The sequence below is a fragment of the Scyliorhinus torazame genome, chromosome 16, assembly GCF_047496885.1.
Source record: "Scyliorhinus torazame isolate Kashiwa2021f chromosome 16, sScyTor2.1, whole genome shotgun sequence".
NCBI lineage: Eukaryota > Metazoa > Chordata > Chondrichthyes > Carcharhiniformes > Scyliorhinidae > Scyliorhinus > Scyliorhinus torazame.
In genome coordinates this window covers 180,073,492-180,090,010 of record NC_092722.1, presented here as the reverse complement: position 1 = coordinate 180,090,010, position 16,519 = coordinate 180,073,492, and the positions used below count along the sequence as shown (strand labels likewise).

The 16,519-nt window shown below is 46.3% G+C and overlaps 1 protein-coding gene across 2 annotated transcripts in view; it reads left to right on the top strand.

Moving 5' to 3' along the window:
* The window catches only part of LOC140393265 (VPS10 domain-containing receptor SorCS1-like), a 1,354,213-nt gene that overhangs the window by 1,078,479 nt on the left and 259,215 nt on the right, over positions 1 to 16,519 (top strand). For both annotated transcript variants that reach the window (XM_072479549.1, XM_072479548.1), the window contains exons 11-12: positions 5,059 to 5,161; positions 7,498 to 7,586. In XM_072479549.1, coding sequence (XP_072335650.1) covers positions 5,059 to 5,161; positions 7,498 to 7,586 — 192 coding nt within the window. The remainder of the gene's footprint in view (positions 1 to 5,058; positions 5,162 to 7,497; positions 7,587 to 16,519) is intronic.

Genomic DNA, 16,519 nt, shown 5'->3' with positions numbered 1-16,519 from the left:
ACAATAAAGAGAGTGTACCTCAGAATAAAAAATAAATCCAGGAGGGTGGAAAAGAAATGAAAAGATTCAAATGTTTTCACTGTAATAAACTAGTCCATTTAAAGTCACAGTGTTGGTGGTTGAAGAAAAGCACTGGGAAGGCTGATGTGGTAAAACAGGATAAGACAGTGGGGTTTGTTAGAGTGGTAAAGGAAAGCCCAAGGGAAGCGAAGGAGATGCAAGCGATTGTGCAGCCTGTTCAAGAAGTAATTGTTAAGAAGGTGCCAGATGTCTTTAAAGAATTTGCTTGTGTGGGTAAAGTTTACTCATGTGTATCAGGAGGAGCAGGTAAAGAAGTCACAATTTTAAGAGATACAGGGGCTAGTCAATCTTTAATGGTAAGAGATGAGGAATTATGTAGTTTGGGAAGAATGTTGCCAGAAAAGATGGTGATCTGTGGAATTCAGGGTGAGAGGAGTAGCGTTCCATTATATAAGGTAAGGTTGGAAAGTCCATTGAAGAGTGGTGAAGTGGTAGTAGGTGTACTAGATAAACTATCTTGTCCAGGAATACAGTTTATCTTGGGTAGTGATATAGCTGGATCGCAGGTGGGAGTGATGCCTACTGTGGTTGATAAGCTATTGGAAAAATCAGTCAACTGAAGTGTTGAAGGATGAATATCCTGGGATTTCTCCAGATTGTGCAGTAACAAGGTCGCAAAGTCACAGGTTAAGGCAAGAGGAGAAATCAAAGAGTGAAGATGAAGTTGAAGTGCAATTATCATAAACAATTTTTGATCAGATGGTTGAAAAAGAACAAGAGCAGGTGGAGGATGAGGCGGATATTTTTAGTTCAGGAAAATTGGCGGAGATACAATAGAAAGATGTAGAAATATAACGGATATATCAGAAAGCATATACGGAAGAGGAATCTGAGAGTATACCAGAGTGTTATTACTGTAAAAATGATGTCTTGATGAGAAAATGGAGACCTGTACATATGCAGGCGGATGAAAAGTGGGCAGAAGTTCATCAAGTAGTATTGCCGTATAGAAAGGAGGTGTTGCGAGTTGCACATGAGGTATCAGTGGGAGGTCATTTGGGAATAAGGAAAGCTCAAGCTAAAATCCAGAAACATTTTTATTGGCCTGGACTACATAAAGATGTAGTTGAATTTTGTCAATCATGTCACACATGTCAAGTGATAGGGAAACCTCAAGCAGTGATAAAATCAGCGCCCTTAATACCCATTCCAGCATTTGAGGAACCTTTTACAAGGGTCCTAATTGATTGTGCAGGACTGCTTCCTAAAACAAAAAGTGGGAATCAATATCTTTTGACTGTAATGGATGTGTCTACTAGGTTTCCAGAGGCCATTCCAGTATGTAATATTACAGCTAAAAGGATTGTGGAGGAGTTACTTAAATTCTTTACTAGATATGGACTACCCACAGAAATTCAATCGGATCAAGGAACAAATTTTACTTCAAAGTTATTCAAAGAAGTTATGGATAGCTTAGGAATAAAACAATTTAAATCAACTGCGTACCATCCAGAATCGCAGGGAGCGTTAGAAAGGTGGCATCAGACATTAAAGACAATGTTGAGGGCTTATTGTCAAGATTAACCAGAGGATTGGGATAAAGGAATTCCATTCGTATTGTTTGCAATTAGGGATGCACCGAATTAGTCTACCAGATGTAGTCCTTTTGAACAAATTTTTGGTCATGAGATAAGAGGACCACTTAAATTGATTAAGGAAAAATTGGTGGATGAGAAATCGGAAATTACACTATTGGATTACTTGTCAAATTTTAGGGAACGATTAAATAGAGCAGGTGAATTGGCTGGACAACATTTGAAAGTTGCACAAAATGTGATGAAACGGGTAGCGGACAAGAAATCCAAAGTTCGTAGTTTTGTCAGTGGGGATAAAGTTTTAGTATGGTTACCAGTGGTAGGGGAGCCTTTAAAAGCTAGGTTTTGTGGACCGTATCAGATTGAAAGGAAATTAAGTGAGGTGAATTATGTGGTAAAAACACCAGATAGAAGGAAGACTCACCGAGTGTGTCATGTGAATATGCTTAAAAGGTACTTTGAAAGGGAAGGAGAGAAAAAGGAGGTTTTAATGATTCTAACTCAAAGTGACAAAACAAATCCAGGTGACTGCGAATTTGACATACCTCAAATTAAATTGGAAAATGAGGGTGTTCTTAAAAATTGGGATGAATTGTTACGTTACCGTCCAGAGGAAAAACAAACTCACCTTAAAGAGTTATTGATATCCCAAGTTTGTAGCGATAAATTGTGAAGTACTAAAATGGCTATACATGATGTAGATGTGGGAAATGCTGTTCCTATCAAACAATATCCATATAGACTTAATCCTTTAAAATTGGCACAGGTTAACAAAGAGATTGAGAGTATGCTTAAAAATGGCATAATTGAAGTGGGTTGCAGCCAATGGAGCTCACCCACAGTGATGGTACCTAAACCAGAAGGTACCCAACGGTTGTGTGTGGACTATAGAAAGGTGAATGCAGTTACAAGAACGGACTCTTATCCTGTCCCACCATTGAAGGATTGCATGGAGAAAGTGGAACAATCTGCTTTTATTTCCAACTTCCAGACATGGAAAGAACATTTAAAACATCATATGGAGTTCTTCGATCGACTTCAGGAGGCGGGTTTGGTGATAAACCTAGCGAAAAGTGAATTTGGAGAAGCCCGAATCACTTTCCTTGAGGAGTTTCCGATACCCTCCAGACGAAGGGAATTAATGCGGTTTCTTAGCATGAATTAATTTGATCAAACCTTTGTGCAAAAGTTTTGTGGCGTGATTACTCCACTGATGGACTTGCTAAAAAAAGCTAAAAAATGTCAATGGACAGCGGACATTTAACAGGCATTTGACTGCCTGAAAGCTGTGGTAACCAATGCTCCTGTATTGGAGAATTGCAAGGGACTCTGTGGTCAGATTGAACTAAAGTATCTGATTCTAAAGAGAAATGTCGAGGAGTAGAGGAATGGATGGATCGTGCAGAGACTTTGCTCAAAGAGGCTGTCAATCAAGAAAGATTTCGGTTGGAGGAAGAAGAACAAAGAAAAATGGACTATATTATTATACCTGTTTGCGTGTGTTGTTTTTTTTTTAAACGAAAAGGTATATTTACTGTGTACATTTCTTAGTGGATGGTGCAAAAGTGAACAATGAAACCATCTTGAAGTTGATGGGGTTTTTTTTCTTGGGGGGGTAGGAGGTGTCATGCGAGAGTGCCTTTAAGAACTGGATGTTTAAGCAACGTACCTTAAAGAAAACAGTGATGTCATAGAGTGGGTGGAGCTCAGCTCAGGTCAGCCATTTTGCAGGTTTTTATTTTCAGTTTTGAAAAAGTGCCTGGCTGGTTTTGCTGAGAGCAGTTTAAAAGTGCCTGGCTGTTTTGCTGTGAGCTGATTAAAAGGAGAAAGCCAGTTTGAGACAGTAGCTTGAGAAGTTCTGGTTTGCTGTGAGTTGCTTGGAGGGAGAAAGCCAGTTTTAAAAGCAGTTTGTGTGTGTCTGTTTGTGTCCAGAAAGCTGCACGAAGAAAGCAAGGTGCTGGAGCTGAAATCAACCAAGCCAATATATCTCTGCCATTCTACAGAAAATATATATATCCTTTAACCTGATGTGATACTGTTTAAAGGTGTTAAGTCTCTTGGAAGTTGGAAGGAACATTTTAAGGAGTTATTTATTGTTGCAATATTTTCTGAGTTATCTTTGAAGTAAGGTGTGTTAAGAGATCCAAGGTTTATTTAAGATGTTAAGTTGAGTTTATGGAATAAACAGTGTTTTGTGTTTTAAAAAACCCACGTGTGCATAATTGTAATCCCACACCTAAGGAAAAAGCCGTGTGCTGGGAAAAGTAACAAATTCATTAAAGGGAGAGGTTGGTTGAACTCCATGATACATTTTGGGGTTCTGAAAATGCCTCGCCCATAACAGCATTGTGAATGTGCCAGAAATGATTTTAAAGACTTTTGGGATTTGTTTATAGGGGGATTGTTAGCAGGTCTGGAATAGTTGGAGGGAATGTATGAGTTGCCAAAAGGGAATGGTTTTAGCTGCCTGCAGGTGAGGGATTTTGTGAGGAGAGAGGTGCTGTCCTTCCGGTGTTGCAGGACAAGCTCTGTCGTAGGATGCTATTGGCGAGGGGAGGGTGTTGAATATCTGCAGTGAGTTGAAGGAGAGGGAGGGCACTCGGGTGGAGGAGATTAAGTATAAATGGGAGGGGGAGCTGGGGAGGGAGGTGAGGGCCTGGACGTGGAAGGAGGCCCTGTGGAGGGTGAACGCACCCTCGTCGTGTGCGAGGTTAAGCTTCATCCAGTTTAAGGTGGCGCATAGGACCCACGTGACGGTTGCGAGGATGAGCTGGTTCTTTGCAGGGGTGGAGGATCGGTGTGGGCGGTGTGCAGGGAGGGTGGTGCGAATCCCGTCCACATGTTCTGGCGACCGTGTCCGAGGTTGGGGGGGTTCTGGTGGGGGTCCTCGGACATGATGTCCGAAATTTTGGGTGTGGGGTGGCCCAGAGTCTGGTGGTGGCGATATTCGATGTGCTAGAAGACCCAGGAGTCCAGGTGGGAAGAGAGGCTGATGTAGTGGCCTTTGCCTCTCTGATAGCCTGGAGACGGATCTTGTTGTGCTGGTGGGACTCGGAGCCGCCGAAGGCGGGGCATGGGTGAGTGACCTAGCAGAATGCCTGCATTTGGAGAAGGTCAAGTTTGCCTTGTGGGGGCCGGAGGCGTTCGGAGGCGTTCACCCGGAAGTGGAAACCATTCATTGATTTCTTCAAGGTGAATTGAGGGGTCAACGGAGTGGGGGTGGGGTGGGGTGGGTCAACGGAGTGGGGGTGGGGTGGGGTGGGGGGGATATGGGGGAAAACTGTGAAGGCAGAGTGATTTGGGGTGTTGGTATCGGGGAGGTTTGGGGGCTTGTGGTTTCTGTTCTTGTTGATGTTTGATATTTTGATATTTTCATATATGTATGTAAAATGCCTTGAATAAAAATATTTAAAAAAAATAATTAACTCCTTTTTGATTGCAGCCATATTGTTCATTGAATCTACACTTGAACGTGGCGCAGAATCCCTACACCTCCGGAAATATAGGCAGCAAGGACTCGGCACCCGGTATCATCGTGGCTTCAGGTACTGAATGCATTCAAAGTATAGAGCACGTTTTTCTTTGATCTGTTGAGAATTTTTTTTACCGTGCCCTTCAAGAAACATTTACATTGCTCCACTTTGGTTGAAAGGGGAAAACCCAGACTAAAAACAAACACTAAAAGCTAGGAATTAGGAATACTGCTCCAAACTGGTGTTGTGCACCTTAAAATGGAACACCAGTGAACACCGGGACATATGAATAATGGCCCGAACTGTTTTTTCCTTCTGGGCAAAGCCAGACAAGAGGAATTAGTGCTGGAAAACAAAACACCTTTCTACCTTATGTAAACATCTCCGCTCCCAGGGCAGTTTGGAGTGTGACAAAGGCAATTTTGCCCCTCCCTGAACAAAATGCCTTCCTCCGCCCTTTTCCATTATAGTGATTTAGGTTGGGAGCAATTGTTTGGCAGCCATGCTACCTCTCTTGACTGGTCATCTGTCACCTGGGCAGCAAGGACTGGCCAATACAGTGGACTCTGAATTCACCTTCACCCGTGGCCAAAACTAGTGATCTCCTCGAACGCAATTCAGTGGATGCCCCCCCCCCTCCCCCCACACACACACCTCCAAAATCAAACTGTTCTGCCCATGTACAGTTCCGGAATGCTATCAATGTGGCATTTGGAATCTCAAACATTGAGCTGCATTGAAAACTCAACTCCACACACGTGGTGCAACACCTGTTCACACTTCAGCCGTCCTTGAGATGCTAATTGGCGTTTTTCAGAGTTGTTTGCTTTCCACACCATTTTCCCCTTGAGATACGAGCTGAATGAGGCTTATTGACCCGATCTGCAAGTGGATCTCCAATATCCATTGCTCCGCTGGTGGAATTTGTGCCTTCAGTTGTTGAATTTCCTCAGGACTTCTTTGTCTCCTCGGGCGCAATTCTCCGAGCCCCGTGCCGGGCCGGATAATCGCCGCAACCGCGCCACGACGCCCCGGCACATGCGCAGGGTGGGGGTCACCTATGCATCGGCCATCGCGGAGGCTGACACGGCCGACGCGTAGTAAAAGAGTGCCCCCACGGCACAGGCCCGCCCGCCGATCGGTGGGCCCCGATTGCGAGCCAGGCCACCGTGGGGGCACCCCCCCGGGGCCAGATCACCCCGCGCGCCCCCCCCAGGACCCCAGAGCCCGCCGGTAAGGGACCTAGTCTGATCCACGCCGGCGGGACCGGCAAAAATCCAGCGGGACTTCGGCCCATCGCGGGCCGGAGACTTCGGGCAGCCCCGGGGCCCATTGAGTCACGCCGGTCCCTGCCATTCTCCGGGGCGGGCGGCACGACTCGTCGACTTTTGGAGGGCCGGAGATATTCTTCGGCGGCCGGCGGGGGCGGGATTCACGCCGACCCCCGGCGATTCTCCGACCCAGCGGGGGGGGGGTCGGATAATCCCGCCCCTGATTTCTGATAACCCTTTGTTCCACAGACTATGGTCTACTATGTCACAGGGGAAGCAGATAAAATGCCCTCTCCTGTAACAAATATTACAATGAGTCCCCAAAATCAAATTAGACTCTTAAATGCCCTCCGAAACGGCCTAGCAAGCCACACAGTTCAAGGGCAACGGCAGCCAGCAACGGCCACATCCCATGAATGTATTAAGAAAACACATGAGGGGAATGGTGAGCAGTAACCTTAATGGCGGGTAGATTTTCAGTAGGAAACCCCTGATATCGGATAGTGTCTCGGGTGAGCAAGAAACTATGAGGCTAACTTTTAACTGGCTGACTTCTGTGGCATTCTGCCAGTTCACTGGAATAGGTGGGAAGTGTGCGGGAAGAGGCTGCCCCCTGTGTGGCCGTTGGATGCCCTCTGACACTCGGGTAAGCATAGTGGAGGAGACATCTCCAAACAGCTAAGAGGGTGATTCTGAGGCAGGGGCTGCCTAAACGTTCCTTGTTAAGATGTTCCCTGACGTGACCCTCCAGGTAATTCTTTTTCTACTACCCCAATAAAATTTCCAAACTGACAAGTTGGGAACGTGAATTAATTACCAGAAACTGCTGGGAATTCTCAGCCTGTGTGGAGGGAGAAACAGAGTTGACCTTTCAGGCCAGTGACCTTTTACCGGGGCTGGGTCGGTGATTTATAATGGGGTCTACAACATACACATCAGAAAAAAGGACAGATGAATGACTTGGAGATGGGGAGGGAAATGACTCTGGCGCACCTGGAGAGGTGGGCGGTGCCATGTAAATGCAAGCCTTTCATTCTTTCGTCCACGGTTTCATGGTTTTTCGAGATCACTGAGTTGCGGCCTCGGGTTGTTTCTGCTAACCGTGACTGACCCTTGGTGGCTTTGCTTGACTTTCAGGCAACATCGGCTCCGAGCTGATCACGGACGAGGAAAGTCACTCTGGCGGCATGTTCATTTCGTCAGACGGAGGAAACACCTGGAGACAGGTAATAGCAGCGAGGGGGCATTGTGGAGGATAAATGAGGCCTGGCTCAACTCGGCTGACAAGGGCAGCGTTTAATTGCCGAATAGGGGCAATCCATTCCTGGTCAGTACCGGCTCAGCTGTGATTGGGCACTGGCTGTCGCTTTCTGCACAGCAAATGCGCAAGAACAAAAAAATAATGGAATAAACAGTTTAGCTTCTTTGTTGGTGTCCCCTTAACAATCCAGAGCTCCCTCAGTATTCCAATCAGCCCAAATTATATGCCCAACTCCTGAAGTAGGGCTAGAACCCCCAACCGCCTAATCCAGAAGCGTGAACATTAATGCGTAACTGCGGCTGACATATAGATCAATGGGCTGAAAAAAAATGGTTCGCTGCACACATTTCCATGAGGACAGTGTGCCTTTAAGTAAAATGAGTGTTGGCTGATCACTGTAAGCACAACCCAGGTCCCGAGGGATTTGGTCAATAATGCCTTATCAGCACTAATCTTTCAACGTGATTCCGAGACTGTAGGATAGACACAGCGGTGTCATGATTGTGTCATTTGTGTTTCTAAATGAGACTCATACGATCACCAGCAGCATCTCACTTTGCAGTTAATTCAGCAAGTTTTTACCAATAAATGAAAAGAATCATTTTCATGTTCAAGAGAATATTGAGTTCAATAAATCCTTTGGAGGTTTTCAGGTAAATAATTTGATGACAACTTTCTCCGCACTGGCAGTGAAATAAAGTCAGACGAAAGAAGATTTACTGCAAAACATGCACCGTGGAAGATTTCTACAAATTAAAAGCGCAATGTGATTTGGGAACATTAAAAGTGTCGATGTCCACAGCACGTTCATTCCGAGCAGTAACTCAGACAGGCGACATCCAAAAGATCTGTGCCTGCTCCTACCTCAGTACAAAAGAAACTCCCAAAAGGTGCTTGCTTGGATAATTAGTGGCTGAAGGTGGTCCAATATGAATTAGAAAGTCCAAGGTTCATAAGAACTCAAGAAGTAAGAGCAGGAGTGGATCGTTTAGCTCATCGAGCCAGCTCTGCTCTTTAATATGATCACGGCTGATATTGGCCGTCAACTCCACATTCCCACCCGCTCCATAGATTTCTTCATTCCCTGAGACACCATTTTGGCCTATCTGACCCAAAAAATTCGAACATCATTTTTGCCTGCAAGTGTACTCAATTTTTTCAATTGCAATTTCACATAATTGGCAATTAATTTGATATCAAATTTGACAGGGTGCTCAAAGCATTCATAGCTACACCCACGCACATTCGAAGCAATCCAGCGCGTCCAATTCAATCCAATACTATACAGCCCATTCAGTGCTATCCAGCCCACTCAATACTATCCATCGCACTCAATGCTATCCAGCCCACTCAATACTATCCAACCCGCTCAATACTATCCAACCCGCTCAATACTATCCATCCCGCTCAATGCTATCCAGCCCATTCAATACTATCCAACCCGCTCAATACTATCCAACCCGCTCAATACTATCCATCCCGCTCAATGCTATCCATCCCGCTCAATACTATCCAGTCCACTCAATACTATCCATCCCGCCCAATACTATCCATCCCGCTCAATACTATCCAGTCCACTCAATACTATCCATCCCGCTCAATACTATCCAGCTAACTCAATACTATCTATCCCGCTCAATACTATCCATCCCGCTCAATGCTATCCATCCCGCTCAATACTATCCAGCTAACTCAATACTATCCATCCCGCTCAATACTATCCATCCCGCTCAATGCTATCCATCCCGCTCAATGCTATCCATCCCGCTCAATGCTATCCAGCTAACTCAATACTATCCATCCCGCTCAATACTATCCATCCCGCTCAATGCTATCTATCCCGCTCAATACTATCCAACCCGCTCAATACTATCCATCCCGCTCAATGCTATCCAGTCCACTCAATACTATCCAGCCCGCTCAATACTATCCATCCCGCTCAATGCTATCCAGCCCACTCAATGCTATCCATCCCGCTCAATACTATCCAGTCCACTCAATACTATCCATCCCGCTCAATACTATCCATCCCGCTCAATACTATCCATCCCGCTCAATACTATCCAGTCCACTCAATACTATCCATCCCGCTCAATGCTATCCAGCTAACTCAATATTATCCATGCCGCTCAATACTATCCATCCCGCTCAATGCTATGCATCCCGCTCAATGCTATCCAGCTAACTCAATACTATCCATCCCGCTCAATACTATCCATCCCGCTCAATGCTATCCAGCTATCTCAATACTGTCCATCCCGCTCAATACTATCCATCCCGCTCAATACTATCCAGTCCACTCAATGCTATCCAGCACACTCAATACTATCCATCCCGCTCAATGCTATCCAGCTAACTCAATACTATCGATCCCGCTCAATGCTATCCAGCTAACTCAATACTATCCATCCCGCTCAATACTATCCATCCCGCTCAATGCTATCCAGCTAACTCAATACTATCCATCCCGCTCAATACTATCCATCCCGCTCAATGCTATCCATCCCGCTCAATGCTATCCAGCTAACTCAATACTATCCATCCCGCTCAATACTATCCATCCCGCTCAATGCTATCCAGCTAACACAAGACTATCCATCCCGCTCAATACTATCCATCCCGCTCAATACTATCCAGTCCGCTCAATGCTATCCAGCACACTCAATACTATCCATCCCGCACAATGCTATCCAGCTAACTCAATACTATCCTTCCCGCTCAATACTATCCATCCCGCTCAATGCTATCCAGCTAACTCAATACTATCCATCCCGCTCAATACTATCCAGTCCACTCAATACTATCAATCCCTCTCAATGCTATCCAGCCCGCTCAATACTATCCATCCAGCTCAATACTATCCATCCCGCTCAATGATATCCAGCACACTCAATGCTATCCATCCCGCTCAATACTATCCAGTCCACTCAATCTTATCCATCCCGCTCAATACTATCCATCCCGCTCAATACTATCCATCCCGCTAAATGCTATCCAGCTAACTCAATACTATCCATCCCGTTCAATACTATCCAGTCCACTCAATACTATCCATCCCGCTCAATGCTATCCAGCCCGCTCAATACTATCCATCCCGCTCAATACTATCCATCCTGCTCAATGCTTTCCAGTCAACTCAATATTATCCATCAGCTCAATACTATCCAGTCCACTCAATACTATCCATCCCGCTCAATGATATCCAGCACACTCAATGCTATCCATCCCGCTCAATAATATCCAGTCCACTCAATACTATCCATCCCGCTCAGTGCTATCCATCCCGTTCAATACTATCCAGCCCACTCAATACTATCCAGCCCACTCAATACTATACAGTCCATTCAGTGCTATCCAGCCCACTCAATACTATCCATCCCGCTCAATGCTGTCCAGCCCACTCAATACTATCCAACCCGCTTAATACTATCCAACCCGCTCAATACTATCCATCCCGCTCAATGCTATCGAGCCCACTCAATACTATCCATCCCGCTCAATGCTATCCAGCCCACTCGATACTATCCATCCCACTCAATTCTATCCAGCCCACTGAATACTATCCATCCGGCTCAATGCTATCCATCCCGCTCAATGCTATCCATCCCGCTCAATACTATCCATCCCGCTCAATGCTATCCAGCCCACTCAATGCTATCCATCCCGCTCAATACTATCCAGTCCACTCTATACTATCCATCCCGCTCAATACTATCCATCCCGCTCAATACTATCCATCCCGCTCAATGCTATCCATCCCGCTCAATGCAATCCAGCTAACTCAATACTATCCATCCCGCTCAATACTACCCATCCCGCTCAATGCTATCCATCCCGCTCAATACTATCCAACCCGCTCAATACTATCCATCCTGCTCAATGCTATCCAGTCCACTCAATACTATCCAGCCCGCTCAATACTATCCATCCCACTCAATGCTACCCAGCCCACTCAATGCTATCCATCCCGCTCAATACTATCAAGTCCACTCAATACTATCCATCCCGCTCAATGCTATCCAGCTAACTCAATACTATCCATCCCGCTCAATACTATCCATCCCGCTCAATGCTATCCAGCTAACTCAATACTATCCATCCCGTTCGATACTATCCAGTCCACTCAATACTATCCATACCGCTCAATGCTATCCAGCCGGCTCAATACTATCCAGCCCGCTCAATACTATCCATCCTGCTCAATGCTTTCCAGTCAACTCAATACTATCCATCCCGCTCAATGCTATCCAGCTAACTCAATACTATCCATCAGCTCAATACTATCCATCCTGCTCAGTGCTAACCAGCCCACTCAATACTATCCATCCCGCTCAATACTATCCATCCCGTTCAATGCTATCCAGCCCACTCAGTGCTATCCATCCCGCTCAATACTATCCAGTCCACTCAATACTGTCCATCCCGCTCAATACTATCCATCCCGCTCAGTGCTATCCATCCCGTTCAATACTATCCAGCCCGCTCAATACTATCCAGCCCACTCAATACTATCCTTCCCGCTCAATACTATCCAGCCCACTCAATACTATCAAGCCCACTCAATGCTATCCATCCCGCTCAATACTATCCAGCCCACTCAATACTATCCAGCCCGCTCAATACTATCCAGCCCACTCAATACTATCCAGCCCACTCAATACTATCCAGCCCACTCAATACTATCCAGCCCACTCAATACTATCCAGCCCACTCAATACTAGCCAGCCCACTCAATACTATCCATCCTGCTCAATGCTATCCAGCCCACTCAATACTATCCATCCCGCGCAATGATATCCAGCCAACTCAATGCTATCAATCCCGCTCAATATTATCCAGTCCACTCAATACTATCCATCCCGCTCAGTGCTATCCATCCCGTTCAATACTATCCAGCCCGCTCAATACTATCCAGCCCACTCAATACTATCCATCCCGCACAATACTATCCAGCCCACTCAATACTATCAAGCCCACTCAATGCTATCCATCCCGCTCAATACTATCCAGCCCACTCAATACTATCCAGCCCACTCAATACTATTCAGCCCACTCAATACTATCCTGCCCACTCAATGCTATCCAGCCAGCTCAATACTATCCAGCCCACTCAATACTATCCAGCCCACTCAATACTCTCCAGCCCACTCAATACTATCCATCCTGCTCAATGCTATCCAGCCCACTCAATACTATCCATCCCGCTCAATACTATCTAATCCGCTCAATGCTATCCAGCCCACTCAATACTATCCAGCCCACTCAATACCATCCAGTCCACTCAATACTATCCAACCCGCTCAATACTATCCATCCCGCTCAATACTATCCATCCCGCTCAATGCTGTCCAGACCACCCAATGCTATCCATCCCGCTCAATACTATCCAGTCCACTCAATACTATCCATCCCGCTCAATACTATCCAGCCCACTCAATACTATCCAACCCGCTCAATACTATCCATCCCGCTCAATGCTATCCAGCCCACTCAATGCTATCCATCCCGCTCAATACTATCCAGTCCACTCAATACTATCCTTCCCGCTCAGTGCTATCCATCCCGCTCTATACCATCCAGCCCACTCAATACTATCCATCCCGCTCAATGCTATCCAGCCCACACAATGCTATCCATCCCGCTCAATACTATCCAGTCCACTCAATACTATCCATCCCGCTCATGCTATCCATCCCGCTCAATACCATCCAGCCCACTCTATACTATCCATCCCGCTCAATGCTATCCTGCCCACTCAATACTATCCAGTCCACTCAATGCTATCCAGTTAGCTCAATGTTATCCAGCGTGCTCAATACTATCCAGTCCACTCAATACTATCCATCCCGCTCAATACTATCCAGCACACTGAATACTATCCAGTCCACTCAATACTATCCAACCCGCTCAATACTATCCATCCCGCTCAATGCTATCCAGCCCGCTCAATGCTATCCATCCCGCTCAATACTATCCAGTCCACTCAATACTATCCTTCCCGCTCAGTGCTATCCATCCCGCTCTATACCATCCAGCCCACTCAATACTATCCATCCCGCTCAATGCTATCCAGCCCACTCAATGCTATCCATCCCGCTCAATACTATCCAGTCCACTCAATACTATCCATCCCGCTCAGTGCTATCCATCCCGCTCAATACCATCCAGCCCACTCAATACTATCCATCCCGCTCAATGCTATCCAGCCCACTCAATACTATCCAGTCCACTCAATGCTATCCAGTTAGCTCAATGTTATCCAGCGTGCTCAATACTATCCAGCCCACTCAATACTATCTATCCCGCTCAATACTATCCATCCCGCTCAGTGCTATCCAGCCCACTCCATACTATCCAGCCCACTCCATACTATCCAGCCCACTCAATCCTATCCCACCCACTCAATACTATCCAGCCCACTCAATATTATCCACTCCACTCAGTACTATCCAGCCCACTCCATACTATCCAGCCCACTCCATACTATTCAGCCCACTCAATACTATCCCACCCACTCAATACTATCCAGCCCACTCAATATTATCCACTCCACTCAGTACTATCCAGCCCACTCCATACTATCCAGCCCACTCAATGCTATCCAACCCGCTCAATACTATCCATCCCGCTCAATGTTATCCAGCCCACTCAATGATATCCATCCCGCTCAATACTATCCAGTCCACTCAATACTATCCTTCCCGCTCAGTGCTATCCATCCCGCTCTATACCATCCAGCCCACTCAATACTATCCATCCCGCTCAATGCTATCCAGCCCACTCAATGCCATCTATCCCACTCAATACTATCCAGTCCACTCAATACTATCCATCCCGCTCAGTGCTATCCATCCCGCTCAATACCATCCAGCCCACTCAATACTATCCCACCCACTCAATACTATCCAGCCCACTCAATATTATCCACTCCAGTCAGTACTATCCAGCCCACTCCATACTATCCAGCCCACTCCATACTATTCAGCCCACTCAATGCTATCCCACCCACTCAATACTATCCAGCCCACTCAATATTATCCACTCCACTCAGTACTGTCCAGCCCACTCCATACTATCCAGCCCACTCAATGCTATCAAGCCCACTCAATACTATCCAGCCCACTCAATACTATCCAGCCCACTCAATATTATCCACTCCAGTCAGTACTATCCAGCCCACTCCATACTATCCAGCCCACTCCATACTATTCAGCCCACTCAATGCTATCCCACCCACTCAATACTATCCAGCCCACTCAATATTATCCACTCCACTCAGTACTGTCCAGCCCACTCCATACTATCCAGCCCACTCAATGCTATCAAGCCCACTCAATACTATCCATCCCGCTCAATACTATCCAGTCCACTCAATACTATCCATCCCGCTCAATGCTATCCAGCTAACTCCATACTATCCATCCCGCACAATATTATCCAGTCCCCTCAATCTTATCCATCCCGCTCAATGCTATCCAGCTTACTCAATACTATCCATCCCGCTCAATACTATCCGTCCCGCTCAATACTATCCATCCCGCTCAATGCTATCCAGCTAACTCAATACTATCCATCCCGCTCAATACTATCCAGTCCCCTCAATCTTATCCATCCCGCTCAATGCTATCCAGCTTACTCAATACTATCCATCCCGCTCAATCCTCTCCATCCCGCTCAATGCTATCCAGCTAACTCAATACTATCCATCCCGTTCGATACTATCCAGTCCACTCAATACTATCCATACCGCTCAATGCTATCCAGCCCGCTCAATACTATCCAGCCCGCTCAATACTATCCATCCTGCTCAATGCTTTCCAGTCAACTCAATACTATCCATCCCGCTCAATGCTATCCAGCTAACTCAATACTATCCATCAGCTCAATACTATCCATCCTGCTCAGTGCTAACTAGCCCACTCAATACTATCCATCCCGCTCAATACTATCCATCCCGCGCAATGCTATCCAGCCCACTCAATGCTATCCATCCCGCTCAATACTATCCAGTCCACTCAATACTATCCATCCCGCTCAATGATATCCAGCCAACTCAATGCTATCCATCCCGCTCAATATTATCCAGTCCACTCAATACTATCCATCCCGCTCAGTGCTGTCCATCCCGTTCAATACTATCCAGCCCGCTCAATACTATCCAGCCCACTCAATACTATCCATCCCGCTCAATACTATCCAGCCCACTCAATAGTATCAAGCCCACTCAATACTATCCATCCCGCTCAATACTATCCATCCCGCGCAATGCTATCCAGCCCACTCAATGCTATCCATCCCGCTCAATACTATCCAGTCCACTCAATACTATCCATCCCGCCCAATACTATCCAGCCCACTCCATACTATCCAGCCCACTCCATACTATCCAGCCCACTCAATACTATCCCACCCACTCAATACTATCCAGCCCACTCAATATTATCCACTCCACTCAGTACTATCCAGCCAACTCCATACTATCCAGCCCACTCCATACTATTCAGCCCACTCAATACTATCCCACCCACTCAATACAATCCAGCCCACTCAATATTATCCACTCCACTCAGTACTATCCAGCCCACTCCATACTATCCAGCCCACTCAATGCTATCAAACCCACTCAATACTATCCAGCGCACTCAATACTATCCAGCCCGCTGAATGCTATCCAGCCCACTCAATACTATCCAGCCCACTCAATGCTATCCAGCTCACTCAATACTATCCAGCCCACTCAAAAATATCCAGCCCACTCAATATTATCTGGCCCACACAAAGCAATGCAGCCTACTTAAAGCAATGCAGCCTGTTCAAAGCAATCCAGCCCACTCAATGCTATCCAGTACGCTAATAAGCTATCCAGTACGCTCAAGGCTATCCCTACGCTCAATCCTA